The 19,896-nt window shown below is 42.8% G+C and overlaps 1 protein-coding gene across 1 annotated transcript in view; it reads right to left on the reverse strand.

Annotated features, from left to right (window-relative positions):
• Window positions 1-19,896, reverse strand: part of LOC123992671 (mitochondrial intermediate peptidase-like) — a 54,972-nt gene that overhangs the window by 23,997 nt on the left and 11,079 nt on the right. The window contains exons 14-18 of the mRNA XM_046294026.1: window positions 18,013-18,122; window positions 17,838-17,912; window positions 17,285-17,401; window positions 14,207-14,328; window positions 12,869-12,942 (exon numbers count right to left, since the gene is read on the reverse strand). Of these exons, the coding sequence (XP_046149982.1) occupies window positions 12,869-12,942; window positions 14,207-14,328; window positions 17,285-17,401; window positions 17,838-17,912; window positions 18,013-18,122 (498 nt within the window). The remainder of the gene's footprint in view (window positions 1-12,868; window positions 12,943-14,206; window positions 14,329-17,284; window positions 17,402-17,837; window positions 17,913-18,012; window positions 18,123-19,896) is intronic.

The raw sequence follows: 19,896 nt of genomic DNA on the forward strand, positions 1-19,896 counted from the left end.
CTGTTTAGCTATGGTTCAAAAGCATATTTTGAAAATTGAGATGACAGTGTTGTTAACAAAAGGCTAAGCTTGAGAGCAAATATATTTATTTAATTTCATTTGCGATTTTCATGAATAGTTAACGTTGCGTTATGTTAATGAGCTTGAGGCTATAAATAGGATCCCGGATAAGGGATTGCTCGTCGCAAACAGGTTAAAGGCACAGTCAACTTAGAGTATGTAAACTTCTGACCCGCTGGAAATGTGATACAGTGAATTATAAGTGCAAAAATCTCTGTAAACAATTGTTGGAAAAATTATTCATGTCATGCACAAAGTAGATGTCCTAACCAACTTGCCAACTATAGTTTGTAACAAGAAATTTATGGAGTGGTTGAAAAAAAAGTGAATGACTCCAACCTAAGTGTATGTAAACTTCCGACTTCAACTGTATGTGAGAATGCTGTTCATTTACTACAGTTTAGCGATCAACACCATAGTACCCACTAAGCTCTTCCAACTGGATCCTGGATTTCCCGATGGGCCGCCCCCAGGTGGTGAGAGCAGGCAACAACACATTCGCCATGCTGATCTTTAACACAGGGGGCCCTCAGGGGTGTGTGCTTAGTTCTCTCCTGTACTCCCTGTTTACCGGCGACTGCTTAGGTCGTGCACGACTCCAACACCATCTTAAGTTCGTTAACGACACAACGGTGGTAGGCCTGATCACTGACAACAATGTGACAGCCTATAGGGAGGAGGTCAGATACGCGGGAGTTTGGTGGCCGGACAACAACCTTTCCCTGAACGTTAGCAAGACAAAAGGAGCTGACTGTGGAAAGGGAGGGCTAAACACGCACCCATTCATATCAATGGGCTGTAGCGGAGCGCATCAAGAGCTTCAAGTTCGTCGGTGTCCACATCACTATGGACCTAACATGGTCCAAACATACCAACACAGTCGTGAAGAGGGCAGGACAATGCCTTTTCACTCTCAGGAGGCAGAAAAGATACCGAAGCGGTACCGGAACGTCAAGTCTGGGACATAAGGGATCCTGAACAGGTTCTACCCCCAAGCAGTAAGATTGCTTAACAGTTAATCAAATGGCTACTCTTGACTATTTTCATTGACACCCTTTTTATTTGCACTGACTCTCTTGCACCGGCTCTATGCACACTCACTGGACTCTACCCAGACACTCACACATACTACACTGACACTCCAACACACACACACGCATGCATATTGACGCTACACACACCCTCACATTTTAAAATGTCCACATACACTGTGACTACTCTATCTATCCTGATTGCCTAGTCACTTTTACCCCTACCTACATGTATACATTACATCAACTACCTCAACTACCTCATACCCCTGCACATTGACTCCGTACCGGTACTCCTTGAAAAAAATGGCGCCGGAGAAGAAGGCTGACGTTTTACATGTCCCCAACCGATTGTGTTTTTCGTTCGTTTATTTGCGTTGTTTGTAACTTATTTGTACATAATGTTGCCGCTACCATCTCTTCTGACCGAAAATAACTTCTGGAAATCAGGACTGCAATTACTTACCACGGACTGGCAGAATATTTCAGCCCGAAGCGAATGATATACTGTTTTCTTGAGAACAGGCCAAGATCCCCGTGATTTGCATGAAGATAAGGCTGAGAAAAAGGGGCCAGAGGGTGGGCTGCCTTCGGAGAATTCGTAAGCGATCAAATTCTAATTATTTGTGTACCTTTATTTAACTAGGCAAGTATGTTAACCTCTTGCTCCTACCTGACACGCAGGCGTCCCATCTAGACATCTGGAAATGCAAATGCGCTACGCTAAATGCTAATAGTACTAGTTAAAACTCAAACGTTCATTAAAATACACATGCAGGGTATTGAATTAAAGCTACACTCGTTGTGAATCCAGGCAACAAGTCAGATTTTTAAAATGCTTTTTGGCGAAAGCATGAGAAGCTATTATTATCTGATAGCATGTAACACCCCAAAAGACCCACAGGGGACGTAAACAAAATAATTAGTATAGTCGGCGCTACACAAACCGCACAAATAAAATATAAAACATTCATTACCTTTGACCATCTTCTTTGTTGGCACTCCTAGATGTCCCATAATCACTATTGGGTCTTTTTTTAAATGAAATCGGTCCATATATAGCCTAGATATCGATCTATGAAGACTGTGTGATAAACGGAAAAAAATTGCGTCTTATAACGTAACGTCATTTTTTTAAATTAAAAAAGTTGACGATAAACTTTCACAAAACACTTCAAAATACTTTTGTAATGCAACTTTAGGTATTAGTAAACGTTAATAAGCGATCAAATTGATCACGAGGCGAAGTATATTCTATAGGGGTACGTACGTCTGGAAATAATGTCCGGGTAAATCTCAACCAAAATATCCGGTCCGAGACCTGAAGAAATGGGCTGTCTCTTCTTCGTTTGACCAAGAAACAAAGCCTAGGCAAATGACAAGACTGTTGACATCGTGTGGAAGCTGTAGGAATTGAAATCTCGGGTCCAGGTAATTTGCTTTCCCATAGACAATACATGCAAGTGGCGCATTGATATATTTTCCAATTTTCAGTGATCAGATTTTCCTGCGCTTTTCGATGAAACGCATGTTCTGTTATAGTCACAGCCGTGATTTAACCAGTTTTATAAACGTCTGAGTGTTTTCTATCCACACATACTAATCATATGCATATACTATATTCCTGGCATGAGCAGCAGGGCGCTGAAATGTTGCGTGATTTTTAACATAATGTTCGAAAAAGTAGGGGGTAGGAGTAACAGGTTAAGAACAAATTCTTATTTTCAATGACAGCCTAGGAAAAGTGGGTTAACTGCCTTGTTCAGGGGCAGAAGACAGATTTTTCACCTGGTCAGCTCTGGAATTCGACCTTGCAACCTTTCGGTTACTAGTCCAACGTTCTAAACCCACACTTCCTTCCATTCTGCTAGCAAATGTGCAATCTTTGGAAAATAAAATCGATGACCTACGCGGAAGATTAAACTACCAACAGGACATTCAAAACGGTAATATCTTATGCGTCACAGAGTCTTGGCTAAACAACGACACTATCAAATACAGCTGGCTGGTTATACGCTGTACTGGCAGGATAGAACAGTGGCGTCTGGTAAGACAAGGGGCGGCGGACTACGTATTTCTGTAAATAACAGCTGGTGCACGAAATCTAAGGAAGTCTCGAGCTATTGCTCGCCTGATAGAGTATCTCATGATAAGCTGTTGACCACACTATCTACCTAGAGAGTTTTCATTTGTATTGTTTATAGCTGTTTACATACCACCACAGACTGAGGCTGGCACTAAGACAGCACTGAATGAGCTCTATTCTGCCAGAAGCAAATAAGAAAACACTCACCCAGAGGCGGCGCTCCTAGCAGGCGGGGACTCTAATGCAAGGAAACTTATATCTTTTACCAAATTTCTATCAGCATGTTAAATGTGCAATCAGAGGGGGAAAAAAAACACTGGACCACCTTTACTCCTCACAAAGAGACAAATACAAAGCTCTCCCTTGCCCTCCATTTGGCAAATCTAACCATAATTCTAGCCTCCTGATTACTGCTTACAAGCAAAAATTCAAGCAGGAAGCACCAGTGACTAGATCAATAAAAAGTGGTCAAATCAAGCAGATGCTAAGCTACAGGACTGTTTTGCTACCACAGACTGGAATATGTTCCGTGATTCTTCCGATGGCATTGAAGAGTACACCATCTCAGTCATTGGCTTCGTCAATAAGTCCATCGATGACGTCGTCCCCACAGTGACTGTACATACATACCCCAACCAGAAGCCATGGATCACAGGCAACATCCGCACTAAAGCTAAAGGCTAGAGCTGCCGCTTTCAAGGAACAGGACTCTAACTCGGAAGCTTATAAGAAATCCCACTATGCCCGCCGACGAACCATCAAACAGGCAAAGCGTCAATACAGGACTAATCTCTAATCGTACTACACCGGCTCTGACGCTTGTTGGATATGGCAGGGCTTGTAAACCATTACAGACTACAAAGGGAAGTACAGACGAGATCTGCCCAGTGACAAAAGCCTACCAAACGAGCTAAACTACTTCTATGCTCACTTCGAGGCTAATAACACTTAAACATGCATGAGAGCACCAGCTGTTCCGGAAGACTGTGTGAGTAAGACCTTTAAACATGTCAACATTTACAAGGCCGCAGGGTCAGATGGATAACCAGGACGTGTACTGCCAGCATGTGCTGACCAACTGGCAAGTGTCTTCACTGACATTTTCAACCTCTCCCTGTCAGTCTGTAATACCAACATGTTTTAAGCAGACCACCATAGTGCCTGTGCCCAAGAACACTAAGGTAACCTGCCTAAATGACTACAGACCCATAGCACTCACGTCTGTAGCCATGAAGTGATTTGAAGGGCTGGTCATGGCTCACATCAACACCATTAATCCCAGACACCCTATACCCACTCCAATTTGCATACCGCCCAAACAGATCCACAATCTCTATTGCACTGCACACTGCCATTTCCCACCTGGACAAAAGGAACACCTATGTGAGAATGCTATTAATTGACTACAGCACAGCAATCAACACCATAGTGCCCTCAAAGCTCATCAATAAGCTAAGGACCCTGGACTAAACACCTCCCTCTGCAACTGGATCTTAGATTTCCTGACGGGCCGCCCCCAGATGGTAAGGGTAGGTAACAACACATCCGCCACGCTGATCCTCAACACAGGGGCCCCTCAGGGTTGGTGCTCAGTCCCTTCCTGTACTCTCTGTTCACTCATGACTGCACGGCCAGGCACGACTCCAAAACCATTATTAAGTTTGCATCACTTGCAAAAGCGAGAGGGGTAGCAATCCTGATAAGGAAAAACATTCCTTTTGTTTACTCATCCTCAATTTCAAATCCTAATGGTCGGTATATTATTGTGGCTGGTACACTGAATTCGAAACCAGTAACCAAGGTCAATTTATATGGACCCAACTTTGATGATCCATTATTTTTTCAAAGGGTATTTAAGGACATACTAAATATCTCGGATACAAGTGTTATTGTTGGAGGGGACTTTAACTGTACGTTAGATCCTCTTTTAGATAAACAGCTATCAAGGTCACTTCAACAATCAAATGCCAGTGTTTGTCTAAATACATTGATGACAAACCTTAACATTGTCGATATTTGGAGACTGACGCACCCAACAGACAGGGATTATTCTTTCTTTTCATCAGTTCATAAATCATATTCCAGAATTGACTATTTTTTGTTGGACTCCAAACTAATTTCAGCAGCCGAGTCGGTTACCTATCACCCTATTCTAATTACGGACCACTCTCCTCTGTCCATGGTGCTGAAACTTGACAATATGTCGACAGGTCGGCGACCGTGGAGCTTAGACGCATACCTGCTGAAAGATGAGGCTTTTTGTCAGTATTTGAAGGAGCAGATTGCCTTTTTCCTCTGAACTAACGACACGGGGATGTTGACGACTCCACCCTTTGGGAAGCTCTAAAGGCTGTGATGAGACGTTACATAATTTCTTATACATCAGAGAGGAAGAAACGCGTCAATACTAGGCTGAGAGAAATTGAAAGTGTTAGGGGAACAGAAGAACGTTTTTAGGGCGAATTCCTCGTATACAGTCCTTGAGATGATCACAAAGTTAAAAATATGAATACAATACCATCCTTTCGAAACGGGTGGGCTCTTTACTTGCTAGAACGCAACAAAGTTATTTTGAACTGGGTGACAAACCACATAAATTATTAGCAAGACAGCTAAGGCATGTACAGGCATCTAGAGCTATTCACAAAAAAAAGACAAGAGTAAAATAGTAACAGATCCGTAGGATATTAATAAATGCTTTGCGCAGTTTTACTCAGACCGAGCTATACCAATCAAAATGCGATGTTACTGATCCACAAACTATAGAACGCTTTCTCGCTGAATGTGACCTTCCTAAACTAGACAGGGGGGCAGCTGCTGCACTCGGATGCAGGGATAACTTTGGAGGAAATGAACACAGCGATAGCACAATTTCCAAACAGCAAGGCCCCTGGGCTCGATGGATATGTAATAGAATTCTATAAGAAGTACTGTGCCAGTCTATCTCCACTTATGTTGCGAATGTTTAAACAATCCAAACAAAATGCCAAACTCCCACAAACACTGTATGAGGCTACAATAGCACTGATCTTGAAAAAAGATAAGAGATTCCATTGAGATGTCGTCTTATCACCCCGTGTCGTTACTCCCCATAGAAAACAAGGTGTTGACAAAGATATTGATAAACCGATTGAAAACATATATTTCCGACATCATACACCCTGACCAGACAGGTTTTATCCCGGGCCGACATATATACTACAATTTGAGACGCCTTTTCAACGTAATGTATCACGATCATAAGGTTGAGGCAGTGGTAATAGCTCTTGATGCAGAGAAGGCGTTTGATCAGATTGAGTCGAAGTATACGATGTTGGTTCTGGAGCACTTCGGGCTTGGAAAGGAATTTATTAATTGGATAAGAATTATTTATGCACACCCAATGGCGTCCGTGGTAACCAATCAAGAAATGTTGCAGTCATTCCGCTTGTTCAAGGGGTGCTGACAGGGGTGCCCTATTTCGCCTGCTCTCTTCGCTATAGCCATGGAACCACTTGCTACTCGCATTCGAGCATGTGCCGATATAGCTTCTGTTAAAATAAAGGACACACAGCACAAAATTTCCCTATATGCAGACGATGTTCTTTTGTTTTTGTTCAAGCCGAAAACTTCTATTCCACCCTTACTTAACTTGATAAACACATTTGGCTCTTTCTCTGGCTACAAGATAAACTGGCAAAAAAGTGAGTTGATGCCAATATCACGGCCTGTGGATATGCAATTTCTGCAATCTACCCCGTTTAGAACAGTGATTGACAAGTTCACAAGCCTTGGCATTGTAGTGACAAGAGACCTTGATCAGCTATTGAAAGCGAATTGGGACATGAAAATATATCAGCTTAAACAAAATATAGATTTTTGGAAAACTCCTTGCATATCTCCTTGGTTGGTCGTATAAACGCTATTAAAATGGTTATCCTACCCAGGTTTCTTTACCTCTTCCAATGTCTACCCAATTTGATACCACAAAGCTATTTTAAGAAACTGGATTCAATAGTAACTCCATTTTTATGGGATAACAAGGCAGCCAGAATTTCAAAGATGCATTTATGAAAGTACAAGATAGAGGGGGGCTTTATAGCCTTCCTCACTTTAAACTGTATTATTGGGCTGCTAATCTGAACATTGTGTCTTTCTGGAGGGAAAGCTTACCTGCGATGAGACAGAAGGATATGCCTTCATGGCTTTTGATTGAGCAGGCCTCCTGTCAACGTTCCTCACTCCCTGCACTTGTTAATAGCTCATCATATGTCAAAAAATCAGTCATTTGTCATACACTTAGGATCTGGAAACAGATGAGGTATTTTCTTAACATACCCACTGTATACATTGACAGCCCGATTTGCCTGAATCATGCTTTCCACCCTGCATTGGGTGATATGGTGTTTTCACAGTGGAGGGAGAAGGGGTTCACAACAATTGGTAATCTATACATAGATGGTCAGTTAGCTTCATTTCGAAGGGAAAGCTGTCTCTCTTTGTACTCTATTAGCCAAAAGGCTCATATTGCAATTTTGGAAATTGGAGACTGTACCTACCTTTGAAATGTAGTTACGGTATTTAGGGAATGTAATACATATGGAAAAGATTCGATACAATACTTCCAATAGAAGTCCAATGTTTTACAAAATATGGCAGCCGATTCTGGATAAATGGCCTAGTCCCGCTTCATAACTGGGTTGACGATCTGCTGCTACTCTGTGCTGTACTCCACTCAATATCTATTTTTGGCTTAACTACACTGCTTGTAATGACTATGCTGTCTTCTTATGCATGTACCACCTAATAGGATTTTGTTTTATTTTGTGTATGTGGGAGTTAAGTTTTGTTTTGTCCTCTAAATTGGCCATCCCATTCAACAGTACAATGAATGTCATTGTTAGTATTTGCTGTCTTTTTTATTTGATTTTTTATTGGAAAATAAAACATATTATGAAAATAAAAAAAGAAGAATAATTGAAAAAAATAAAGTTTGCATCACTGCCTGGTATGGCAACTGCTCGGCCTCCGACCGCAAGGCACTACAGAGGGTAGTGCGAACGGCCCAGTACATCACTGGGGCCAAGCTTCCTTCCATCAAGGACCTCTATACCAGGCAGTGTCAGAGGAAGGCCCTAAAAATTGTCAAAGACTCCAGCCACCCTAGTCATAGACTGTTCTCTCTGCTACCGCACGACCAACGGTACCGGAGCTCCAAGTCTAGGTCCAAGAGGCTTCGAAACAGCTTCTACCCCCAAGCCACAAGGCTCCTGAACATCGAATCAAATGGCTATGCAGACTATTTGCATTGCCCTCCCCCCTCTTTTACGCCACTGCTACTCTCAGTTGTTATCATCTATGCATAGTCACTTGAATAACTCTACCTACATGTACATATTACCTCAACTAACGTGTCCCCGCACATGGACTCTGTACCGGTACCCCCTGTATATAGCCTCGCTATTGTTACATTTATTTCTTATTCTTATCCGTATTTTTGTAAACTGCATTGCTGGTTAGGGGCTCGTCAGTAAGCATTTCACTGAGGTCTACTACACCTGTTGTATGTGGCGCATGTGACTAATAAAATTTGATTTGTATATAGTTGTATTCTTTTATTGTGTTACCATTTCCTATTAACATTTTAGCAAATTTGTCTTACTTTGTAACTCTGTTTGGAAATAGCTCATAAATAAGCATTTCATAGTCTACACCTGTTGTATTCAGCGCATGTGACAAATAACATTTTATTTGATTAATCAGCTGCTTTAATAACGTGGAACAGTATCCTGGTAGTTGTAATTTCATAGGCCGAGTGACAACTGTAAGGACAATAAAATGGGGTGACCCTGCTGGGAGATTAACAGTACCCGTCGTCACCTGATATTACAATGCTGATTCCCCCCCGCTCTGAGCAGGAGGATGACCTCCACTCGTGGCACTGCCACCATGTATAAAGACTTGTGTTCTGTTATAGCTTAACAGTTACCACCAAACAAGGGGCTATATAGCTCTATAATGACAGAGCCCCAGTAAAACACAAGGTAAGAGAGGCAGTAAAAAATGCTGGAGAGCTAAATGTCCTCCATTCTGAGGCCCATATCGCAGGTCAGGCTAACCACAACAGCAGCAGGTGTGAATAACTGGAATTATGACCCAAATCTGGTGGGCTACTGCTGGCTCTTTCTAGTTCCACCAGGTTATCAAGGATCACCTAGAGCAGACATACCTAGTCTCTTCTGAACACAATTCATTGAAATATAGTTAAGTTGGTTGACACCTTCCTTCCTAGTCTAATGGACACTAAAAAAGTACATCAGGGGGCCTCCTGAGTGGTGCAGGGGTCTAAGGCACATCACTACAGGTTCGATCCCAGGCTGTGTCACATCCGGCCGTGACCGGGGGTCCCATAGAGCGGCGCACAATTGGCCCAGCATCATCCGGGTTAGGGGAGGGTTTGGCCGGGGGGCCTGACTTGGCTCATCAAGCTCTAGCGACTCCTAGTGGCGGGCCGGGCACCTGCAAGCTGACTCAGTCGTCAGTTTAACCTTGAGTGTAGGGGGCAGTATTTTGATGTTTGGATGAAAAATGTACCCAAATGAAACTGCCTATTTCTCAGGCCCAGAATCTAGAATATGCATATAATTGTCAGATTAGGATAGAAAACACTCCAAAGTTTCCAAAACTGTCAAAATATTGTCTGTGAGTATAACAGAACTGATATTGCAGGCGGAAACCTGAGGAAAATCCAACCTGGAAGTACCTAAGAGAAACGAATCTCCCTGTTCCATTGCATGCCTATCCTCCATTTAAAGGGATATCAACCAGATTCCTTTCCCTATGGCCTCCACATGGTGTGAACAGCCTTTAGACATAGATTCAGGCTTTTATTTTGAAAAATGAGTGAGAAAGATCACATTGCGTCATTGGATGGCTGGGTGCCAGCAGCATTTTGCATGCGCCAACAGAGTGGAGCAGACATTTTCTTTCTCTCTCCTATTGAAGAAGCTACAGTCCGGTTGAAATATTATCGAAAAACAGGATTGATTATAAAAAACGTTTGACATGTTTCTATGAACTTTACGGATACTATTTGGAATTTTCGTCTGCCCCGTCGTGACCACTCGAGCCTGTGGATTTCTGAACATAACGCGCCAACCAAATGGAGGTATTTTGGATATAAAAATAATCTTTATGGAACAAAAGGAACATTTATTGTGTAACTGGGAGTGCAAACATCTGAAGATCATCAAAGGTAAGCGATTAATTTTATTTATTTTCTGACCTGTGACCAATCTACTTTGCTGCTAGCTGTTTGCAATGTTTTGTCTGCTGAGAGAGATGTCCTAACATAAACGCTTGGTATGCTTCCGCCGAAAAGCTTTTTTTGAAATCTGACATGCCAGGTGGATTAACAACAAGCTAAGCTGTTAACAACAAGCTAAGCTCATGAAAATGAAATATTTTTAGTAATTTTATTTGAATTTGGCGCTCTGCAATTCAGTGGATGTTGACGAAAATGATCCCACTAAAGGGATGGGTGCATCAAGAAGTTAACTGTGTTTCCTACAACACATTGGTGCAGCTGGCTTCCGGGTTAAGCAAGCGGGTGTTAAGAAGCGCGGTTTGGCAGGTCATGTTTCGGGGGGGACGCATGACTCGACCGTTGTCTCTCCCGAGCCAGTTGTGGAGTTGCAGTGATGAGACAAGATCGTAATTGGATGGCAATTGGATATCACGAAATTGGCGAAAAGCAGGGGGTAAAATTTCAATAAAACACTCTTTAATTAAAAAAAAAAAAATATTCCCTCAAATGAGCAAATTTTAGGTCTTGTGAGCGGAAACATGTACGTTGTGACAACCTTTTGCAACTTCCGGGGCACGTTTACAGTGAACACAAGAGGCTGTACCCTTACAATTTTAAACAGTAGCCAGTTGGCTATTTGACCATAATGCAGGCCTACCAACAAAATCAATGGAGCAAATCCCATATTATTTTCACATGGAAAAAGCTTTTGATTTCTATTATATAGCTGTGGTGTTCAATGCAGGCCAACATTGCACAAATCAGTTTTTTTCCCCATCTACGTAACACTACAAAAATCAGAAACTTTCTGTCCAAAAATTATGCAGAAAAATTAATCCATGCTTTTGTCACTTCTAGGTTAGACTACTGCAATGCTCTACTTTCCGGCTAACCAAATAATTTGATCATATTACTCCAGTGCTAGCCTCCCTACAAATGCTTCCTGTCAAGGCAAGGGCTGATTTCAAGGTTTTACTGTTAACCTACAAAGCATTACATGGGCTTGCTCCTACCTATCTCTCTGATTTGGTCCTGCCGTACATACCTACACGTACGCTACGGTCACAAGACGCAGGCCTCCTAATTGTCCCTAGAATTTCTAAGGAAACAGCTGGAGGCAGGGCTTTCTCCTATAGAGCTACATTTTTATGGAATGGTCTGCCTACCCATCTAAGAGACGCAAACTCGGTCTCAACCTTTAAGTCTTTACTGAAGACTCATCTCTTCAGTGGGTCATATGATTGAGTGTAGTCTGGCCCAGGAGTGGGAAGGTGAACGGAAAGGCTCTGGAGCAACGAACCGCCCTTGCTGTCTCTGCCTGGCCAGTTCCCTTCTTTCCACTGGGATTCTCTGCCTCTAATCCTATTACAGGGGCTGAGTCACTGGCTTACTGGGGCTCTTTCATACCATCCCTAGGAGGGAGTCACTGATGTGATCTTCCTGTCTGGGTTGGCGCCCCCCTATGGGTTGTGCCGTGGCGGAGATCTTTGTGGGCTATACTCGGCCTTGTCTCAGGATGGTAAGTTGGTGGTTGAAGATATCCCTCTCGTGGTGTGGGGGCTGTGCTTTGGCAAAGTGGGTGGGGTTATATCCTTCCTGTTTGGCCCTGTCCGGGGGTGTCCTCGGATGGGGCCACAGTGTCTCCTGACCCCTCCTGTCTCAGCCTCCAGTATTTATGCTGCAGTAGTGGGGCTAGGGTCAGTTTGTTATATCTGGAGTACTTCTCCTGTCCTATTCGGTGTCCTGTGTGAATTTAAGTGTGCTCTCTCTAATTCTGTCTTTCTCTCTTTCTTTCTCCCTCTCGGAGGACCTGAGCCCTAGGACCATGCCTCAGGACTACCTGACATGATGACTCCTTGCTGTCCCCAGTCCACCTGGCTATGCTGCTGCTCCAGTTTCAACTGTTCTGCCTTATTATTATTGGACCATGCTGGTCATTTATGAACATTTGAACATCTTGGCCATGTTCTGTTATAATCTCCACCCGGCACAGCCAGAAGAGGACTGGCCACCCCACATAGCCTGGTTCCTCTAGGTTTCTTCCTAGGTTTTGGCCTTTCTAGGGAGTTTTTCCTAGCCACCGTGCTTCTACACCTGCATTGCTTGCTGTTTGGGGTTTAGGCTGGGTTTCTGTACAGCACTTTGAGATATCAGCTGATGTACGAAGGGCTATATAAATACATTTGATTTGATTTGCAAAAGACTTTAAAAAACGGTTTTACATTATGAAGGGCCAGACATTAATTTATGATTTTTTACTTAGTCTACCACTATGGGCCAAATAGGCGACTGTAAACTGCTAAGTTGTTTTATGATGCAAGAAACCACTTTGCGCATTCCTGGAGGAGGTGCTCGGCCACACAAGTGTGCTCTCTAAACTGCGCATTGATCAAGACCGTGACATACCTTCCACCATGAGCATGGGCTCCTTCCCTCCCCCATGGGCAAGCATCTCCCTACGGTAGCGCTCTCCCATGTCCCTGGGGGAGAGAGAGTAAAGATAAGATTACAGTCACATACATTCTCCTCTAGCAGCTCCTCTTCCCTACCCTGAGCAAAGTCTCAGCTCTCCCCTCACAGGGCTGATGATAGGAAACAGAGGTTCGACAACCACAGGTGGAACATAAACAATGTCAAAGGGAAAGGAGAGAAAGTAAGACAGAGAGAAAAAAGGACTGCGGGGCTAAAAATCTCTGAGGTGAATCTCTAAACAAAGCCTCTGTGTAGTCAAAGTCAGAGCAGAACTGATAGGGAGGACTGTGGGGCTGTATAATGTGGACGCTGGTGGCTCTAACTGGATTACTGTACCACACCTGCCAAGCTGGTGTGGATTTCATACTAATGTCATGTTCAATGTCAAGCTGAGAGACTTAACACTACTCAGGGAAGGTTGCTTGTCAGAGAGCATTTGCCTCGGTCTTCTTGGAAATGCAAACAAGTTTATACCTTGCAGTCAAATGTACTGTAACTTTCAGTGATATAACAACAGACACACTGAATACCACCCTGCATACCACTGCTGGCTTGCTTCTGAAGTTAAGCAGGGTTGGTCTTGGTCAGTCCTTGGATGGGAGACCAGATGTTGCTGGAAGTGGTGTTGGAGGACCAGTTGGAGGCACTCTTTCCTCTGGTCGAAAAAAATATCCCAATGCCCCAGGGTGCTGTCTTTCATATGGGACGTTAAACGGGTGTCCTGACTCTCTGAGATCATTTAAGATCCCATGGCACTTATCGTAAGAGTAGGGGTGTTAACCCCGGTGTCCTGGCTAAATTCCCAATTTGACCATCACGGTCACCTAATAATCCCCAGTTTACAATTGGCTCATTCATCCCTTAACTATTCCCCAGGTCGTTGCTGCAAATTAGAATTTGTTCTCGGTCAACTTACCTGGTAAAATAACAGATAAATAAATAAAAAACTGTACTATCATTGAATGTAGCATAAACAATTCCCGGTGTGTGATTACACATTGCAAAAAATCTTAAGGGACACACAAAAATACATCACCAAATGGTCCTGGTATACTTTGACATTAATAAAGTCATGTTTCACCTATTTATGACTGCCTCAGAGGAAGTTCATTGTATTGCTACAGTTAACTGATTTTTTCTTCCGTAGGGACCCTGCATTTAGTCACACCTATAAAAGTTAAGTATGTGCAGCAGACAACCATGTCTTGATATTGTGTGTATTTCCTGATGAAGAGTTTATGCGAGGACACGCTGAATGGCTCACAGGCTCACCTGTTTAAAGGATCCTGAACAAAACACTGTTTCCACACCATGGAGGCCACAGCGCGGGACATGAGATAGGAGTAGTACTTGGCCCCGTAGCCAATGAGGTGGCTGAATCTCAGCTGCCATGCCTGCGAAAGAAAAAAAAAGCATTAAAAAAAGCATTAACACCATACCCAATAAATAACCCAAATTAAACTGTCTTTCAACAGGTTCCACTGAACACCATAATTTTAGAAAGACCACCACTGTATGTATACTGACAAATAAACATTTTATCTCACATAAAAAAAACAATAACAAAAACAGACAGATTGAATGCAATTAAAATAGCTTATGCATGGCGGCAGATAGCCTAGTGGTTAGAGAGCTGGACTAGTAACCGGAAGGTTGCAAGATCAAATCCCTGAGCTGACAAGGTAAAAATCAGCCGTTCTGCCCGAACAAGGCAGTTAACCCACTGTTCCTAGGCCGTCATTGTAAATAAGAATGTGTTCTTAACTGACTTGCCTAGTTAAATAAAAGTACATTTTTTTTGTTTTTTTAGAGTTTAGTTTGGAGAGAAAGGCTAATTCAGCTTTGAAGGCTTAACTGTTCCCGCTCAAAAAGGTTGCTAAAGGAAAAGACGAGTAGAGACATTCTTCTGTCATCATCTACTTCCCCCTCAGGAAAATACCCAATATTATTTGGGCCATTAAAGACAGTCTATTGAAGTTTGTTCTAGTTACTGTCTGGTCACTGTATTTTTCTGCTTCAAAATTTATGCTACTGTTCAATTGGCCCATGATTAGGTCAAATATGGACTTTGATTTAACTGTATACATTTTACTTTAAACCTTTTACTTTGCTTTTAAAAGGAACAAAACACAGAAATTCCTAAATGGCAGAGTGCATACATTAACTTTCCCCCTGGTTGCCTAGAGGGTCCAACTTCCTATCTGTAAAGACAACGTGCTCTATGATCAGGCCTGATTTTGGACTCCGGGGAAATTCACCTGGCAAACACTCAGTCAGGCAGTCAGAAAGCAGTAGTGAAACAAAACTCAATTATACCCTATTCTCCACGGTTGTTGTAAAACACAAATGAAAGCTAAGTACTGTAAGTATTGTATCAGAGCATTGAGCCTGTAATGCATAAGGAACCTTATGAATCTTGCTAGAACCACATAGGGCAACTTCATTTGATGATATCTAACTAACATCCAAATGTGGGCCCAGACTTCAGCTCTTAGGAAAAGATCTTTCCTCGACTGTGCTCTTTACAGTACCGTCTTGGATAGGTGCGATAGCGGAGTTTAAAGGGGCTAGTATAAAGCACCTTGTGCTCTGCCTTTGAGAGGGGTGCTGCTTATTTAAACAGCGGGCAGTGTGAAAGAGTTCTCCAGGCTGGGCGGATGATCCTCTAGTGTGAAACAGGCTGAAGCCACAAAGTGTCTGCATGACGGGTCCCATCTGGGCCGTAATGACTTTAATAAGGGTAAACAGTACTCCTGACAGAGGCAGTACATTGGGGAAACCAAAATATTGGGAAACTGAGCACAAATCATGAGGAGAGAGTTCACCCTCATCTTGCTGTAGCAAGATATCCCCAACCGCACAACACCTTCGAACATGAAACATAATTACAGGTATGACAAAGAATGGCTAAAACTTAGAGGGACAGTGAACACTAAAACTAATCAGTTCAGACACCAGTGCTCTGCATTATTTTTGAGCCGTCCAACTTGAGAAGGTCATAGTCCAGTCAACATCTCAGCGACAGATCCCTTTTGATCCACACAGACAAAGACCCGGAAAGTCAGAGAAGCATGTCACTCTGTTCTCCTAAGTATTAGATAAAAGGCATACTTGCAGACCAAGCTGCTAGAATTTATGCGCAGGGGTAGGCCTATGCATCATCCCCACAGCACTACTCATGAGAAAATAACATGTCTTGACTTTCTAGGACTCAGAGAAAACAGATAAAAAACAAAGAATCATCAACATGGCAGATTGAATGTCATGCTTACTGCCATTTTCCAAATATTATTATTGCAGGCCCAGGGATTCCCATTTGGTCCATGTACTTAACAACAGATGATAGTCTTTCTCTCCAGTCAGAACTGATACATACCCCTGGTCTATAAACCATACACATGTCACAATCACCCCAGTGTTTATCATTTGGGTCTCTCTGTAACCTATTAGCCATTCAAATGTTCAGTTTAGTGTGGAAAGTTTGGCTTCACTGCTTTTTTGCGAGCGCAGGGAGAGAAGAGAATAAAACATACATGTTTTATTTATTTATTTATTTTTAATATGGTCCTTTTAGCAGAAAATAAACAAATTTGTTTTCACTTGCTCCAATCCCATGACAGATCCTTTAACAACACAATTAGGAATTTTGTAAGTGGGGCTAAACATGTAATTTGAGTGAAATGTTGAATTTAGGCATGGTTTTATAGTTAAAGAAAAATGACTCAGACAGAAAGGAAAGTATATAACATTAACCACACTCCCCTGGGAAGTCGTTAGCTGCATGGATAAAAGCGGAAGTAGGACTTTTAGCGGGGGTAAAGCAACTATGGCTTGTAAGCTCAATTAAATAAGGTGGAATATAGTTCTGACTGAGTGCCGTCTATTCCTGATGGCCCACATAATTACAGATGCCTTATGATGACCATTCCTGTTAAATGCTGGCTGTGTTTTACATTCTCTATTCCCTCCTGACTATTTTCATTAAAAGGACCACAGAAAGAAGAGTTTCAAATATTTCCCCCAGGGAGTGCTCATTCAAAGTATACCTCTGCTTTGTTATTTGAGCAGGGCCTCCAAAAAACCTTTAATCCCTTAAACGGTGCTGCGCCTGGGTAAGAGCTATAAAACCACAAAGCCAGAGAAGAATATCCAAAAACTAACTCTCTCTCTCTCTGCTGTTTTTGTTCCTCTGTTGCACGGGAGAAGGCACTGTGGTAAAGATTTGGGGATTAGGCAAAGAATGTCCCCTCAAACGTTCATTAACTGTAAAGGCTGTAATTGAGCTCTTAATCAAAGTTCTACAGACCAACTCAGTGAAGGCAAAGGGCATTTTGATACTGAGGTACCCACCGTGTTTGGTGTGTACGGTAGGCCGTAGAATTTATGCTGCATGTCCTTTAAGATATCAGTCGTTGATCGGTTTTGGGGTTTTCCATGATACATTTGATCCAGAGCAGAGTAGAAAATCTGTCCACATAAAAAATAAACATGCTGAATCATTCATGTAGTTACATGTTAAACCTTTGAAACGTTCCCAAATATCCCACAGAGTTAAGTCATTTTCTGTTGCCTGAAAAAGGCTGATATCTGTTAAGTCTCTACACTACCATCAATCACTCAGTCAAAGCACTTATGTAATTTGTGTTTGAGTTTTTAAAGCAACGGTAACAATATAGGATACCTTGTTAAAAAAACTACTTTAAAGATTAGCAGATAACAGTTGTCAGTGTTTGCTGCCATGCCAGTACATTTTAAACAGTTTGAGAGCAAAATGTTTTGCCCTTGTATTGTGCATTTTCATGAGAGTTCAGTGTCAACGTAACCCATGAGTGTTAATGTATCCCATTCAAGGAAAAGCTGTGACCAATTTTGTTCATTGTTGTTGTATGTCAGGGGGATTTACCTGTAGTTGAGTGTCTGCCGCACCACACACCTTTTTGGACTCACACAGGCGAGCCACCATGCTCTGAGGCAGAGGCTGCAAAAACACAAAGACATTCATTTCTCAGCCGGACTACAGCACCATACCTCTACAGTAACCCATCTAGTAACACAAAAAAAAGGGTGAGTTTGTGTACCTGTCCTGTTTGATAATGGCGGGCAAATTGGTTCACTACACGATAATCAGTGGCAAAGTACTCCATGAGAATAGAGGGGACCTCAGCAAAGTCAGTGGCACATCTGGTTCCTGAGAAGACAGAAGTAGTCTCAAGTTGCTCCATTACTGATCTATGTTATCTAAGTGGATGTCTCTCGCCATGAAATTGACATTTTTAAGCATCTTGAGTTACTTGCTAAGGCGTATCCTTAGTCTTTATCTAACAAGTAAAGGAGCATGCAATCAATCCAATGATAACCAGTGTGGATTTCCTCACCAAGCCATATCATTCTGAATTGTATTAAAAGGCCTTTTCAAGTCTCCACACCATAACTGAACACAGCCTCTACACATGCCATTCTAACCTGTGACCATCATTATAAGATGTCATTCACGACACCACCCACTACACAAGCACAGGATGAAACCATTGATACCTAAATCAATCCTCCTCACTATTAGGACTATTGATTTGAGAGAGCTTTACATACAGTCATTCCCATATTATTATTCACATTAACAGTACAAATACACTGCTCAAAAAATTAAGGTAACACTAAAATAACACATCCTAGATCTGAATGAATGAAATATTCTAATTAAATACTCTTTACTTTACATAGTTGAATGTGCTGACAACAAAATCACACAAAAATTATCAATGGAAATCAAATTTATCAACCCATGGAGGTCTGGATTTGGAGTCACACTCAAAATTAAAGTGGAGAACCACACTACAGGCTGATCCAACTTTGAGGTAATGTCCTTATAACAAGTCAAAATGAGTCTCAGTAGTGTGTGTGGCCTCCACGTGCCTGTATGACCTCCCTACAATGCCTGGGCATGCTCCTGATGAGGTGGCAGATGGTCTCCTGAGGGATCTCCTCCCAGAACAGGACTAAAGCATCTGCCAACTCCTGGACAGTCTGTGGTGCAACAGGGTGTTGGTGGATGGAGCGAGACATGATGTCCCAAATGTGCTCAATTGGATTCAGGTCTGGGGAACGGGCGGGCCAGTCCATAGCATCAATGCCTTCCTCTTGCAGGAACTGCTGACACACTCCAGCCACATGAGGTCTAGCATTGTCTTGCATTAGGAGGAACCCAGGGCCAACCGCACCAGCATATGGTCTCACAAGGGGTCTGAGGATCTCATCTCGGTACCTAATGGCAGTCAGGCTACCTTGGTGTTCTCTGGCAAATGCCAAATGTCCTGCACGGTGTTGGGCTGTAAGCCCTACCCCCACCTGTGGACGTCGGGCCCTCATACCACTCTCATGGAGTCTATTTCTGACCATTTGAGCAGACACATGCACATTTGTGGCCTGCTGGAGGTCATTTTGCAGGGCTCTGGCAGTGCTCCTCCTGCTCCTCCTTGCACAAAGGCGGAGGTAGCGGTCTTGCTGCTGGGTTGTTGCCCTCCTTCGGCCTCCTCCACATCCGCTGATGTACTGGCCTGTCTCCTGGTAGTGCCTCCATGCTCTGGACACTACGCTGACAGACACAGCAAACCTTCTTGCCACAGCTCGCATTGATGTGCCATCCTGGATGAGCTGCACTACCTGAGCCACTTGTGTGGGTTGTAGACACTGTCTCATGCTACCACAAGAGGGAAAGCACCGCCAGCATTCAAAAGTGACCAAAACATCAGCCAGGAAGCATAGGAACTGAGAAGTGGTCTGTGGTCACCACCCGCAGAACCACTTCTTTATTGGGGGTCTTGCTAATTGCCTATAATGTCCACCTGTTGGTCTATTCCATTTGCACAACAGCATGTGAAATGTATTGTCAATCAGTGTTGCTTCCTAAGTGGACAGTTTGATTTCACAGAAGTGTGATTGACTTGGAGTTACATTGTGTTGTT

Source organism: Oncorhynchus gorbuscha, linkage group LG13 (genome assembly GCF_021184085.1).
Source record: "Oncorhynchus gorbuscha isolate QuinsamMale2020 ecotype Even-year linkage group LG13, OgorEven_v1.0, whole genome shotgun sequence".
NCBI lineage: Eukaryota > Metazoa > Chordata > Actinopteri > Salmoniformes > Salmonidae > Oncorhynchus > Oncorhynchus gorbuscha.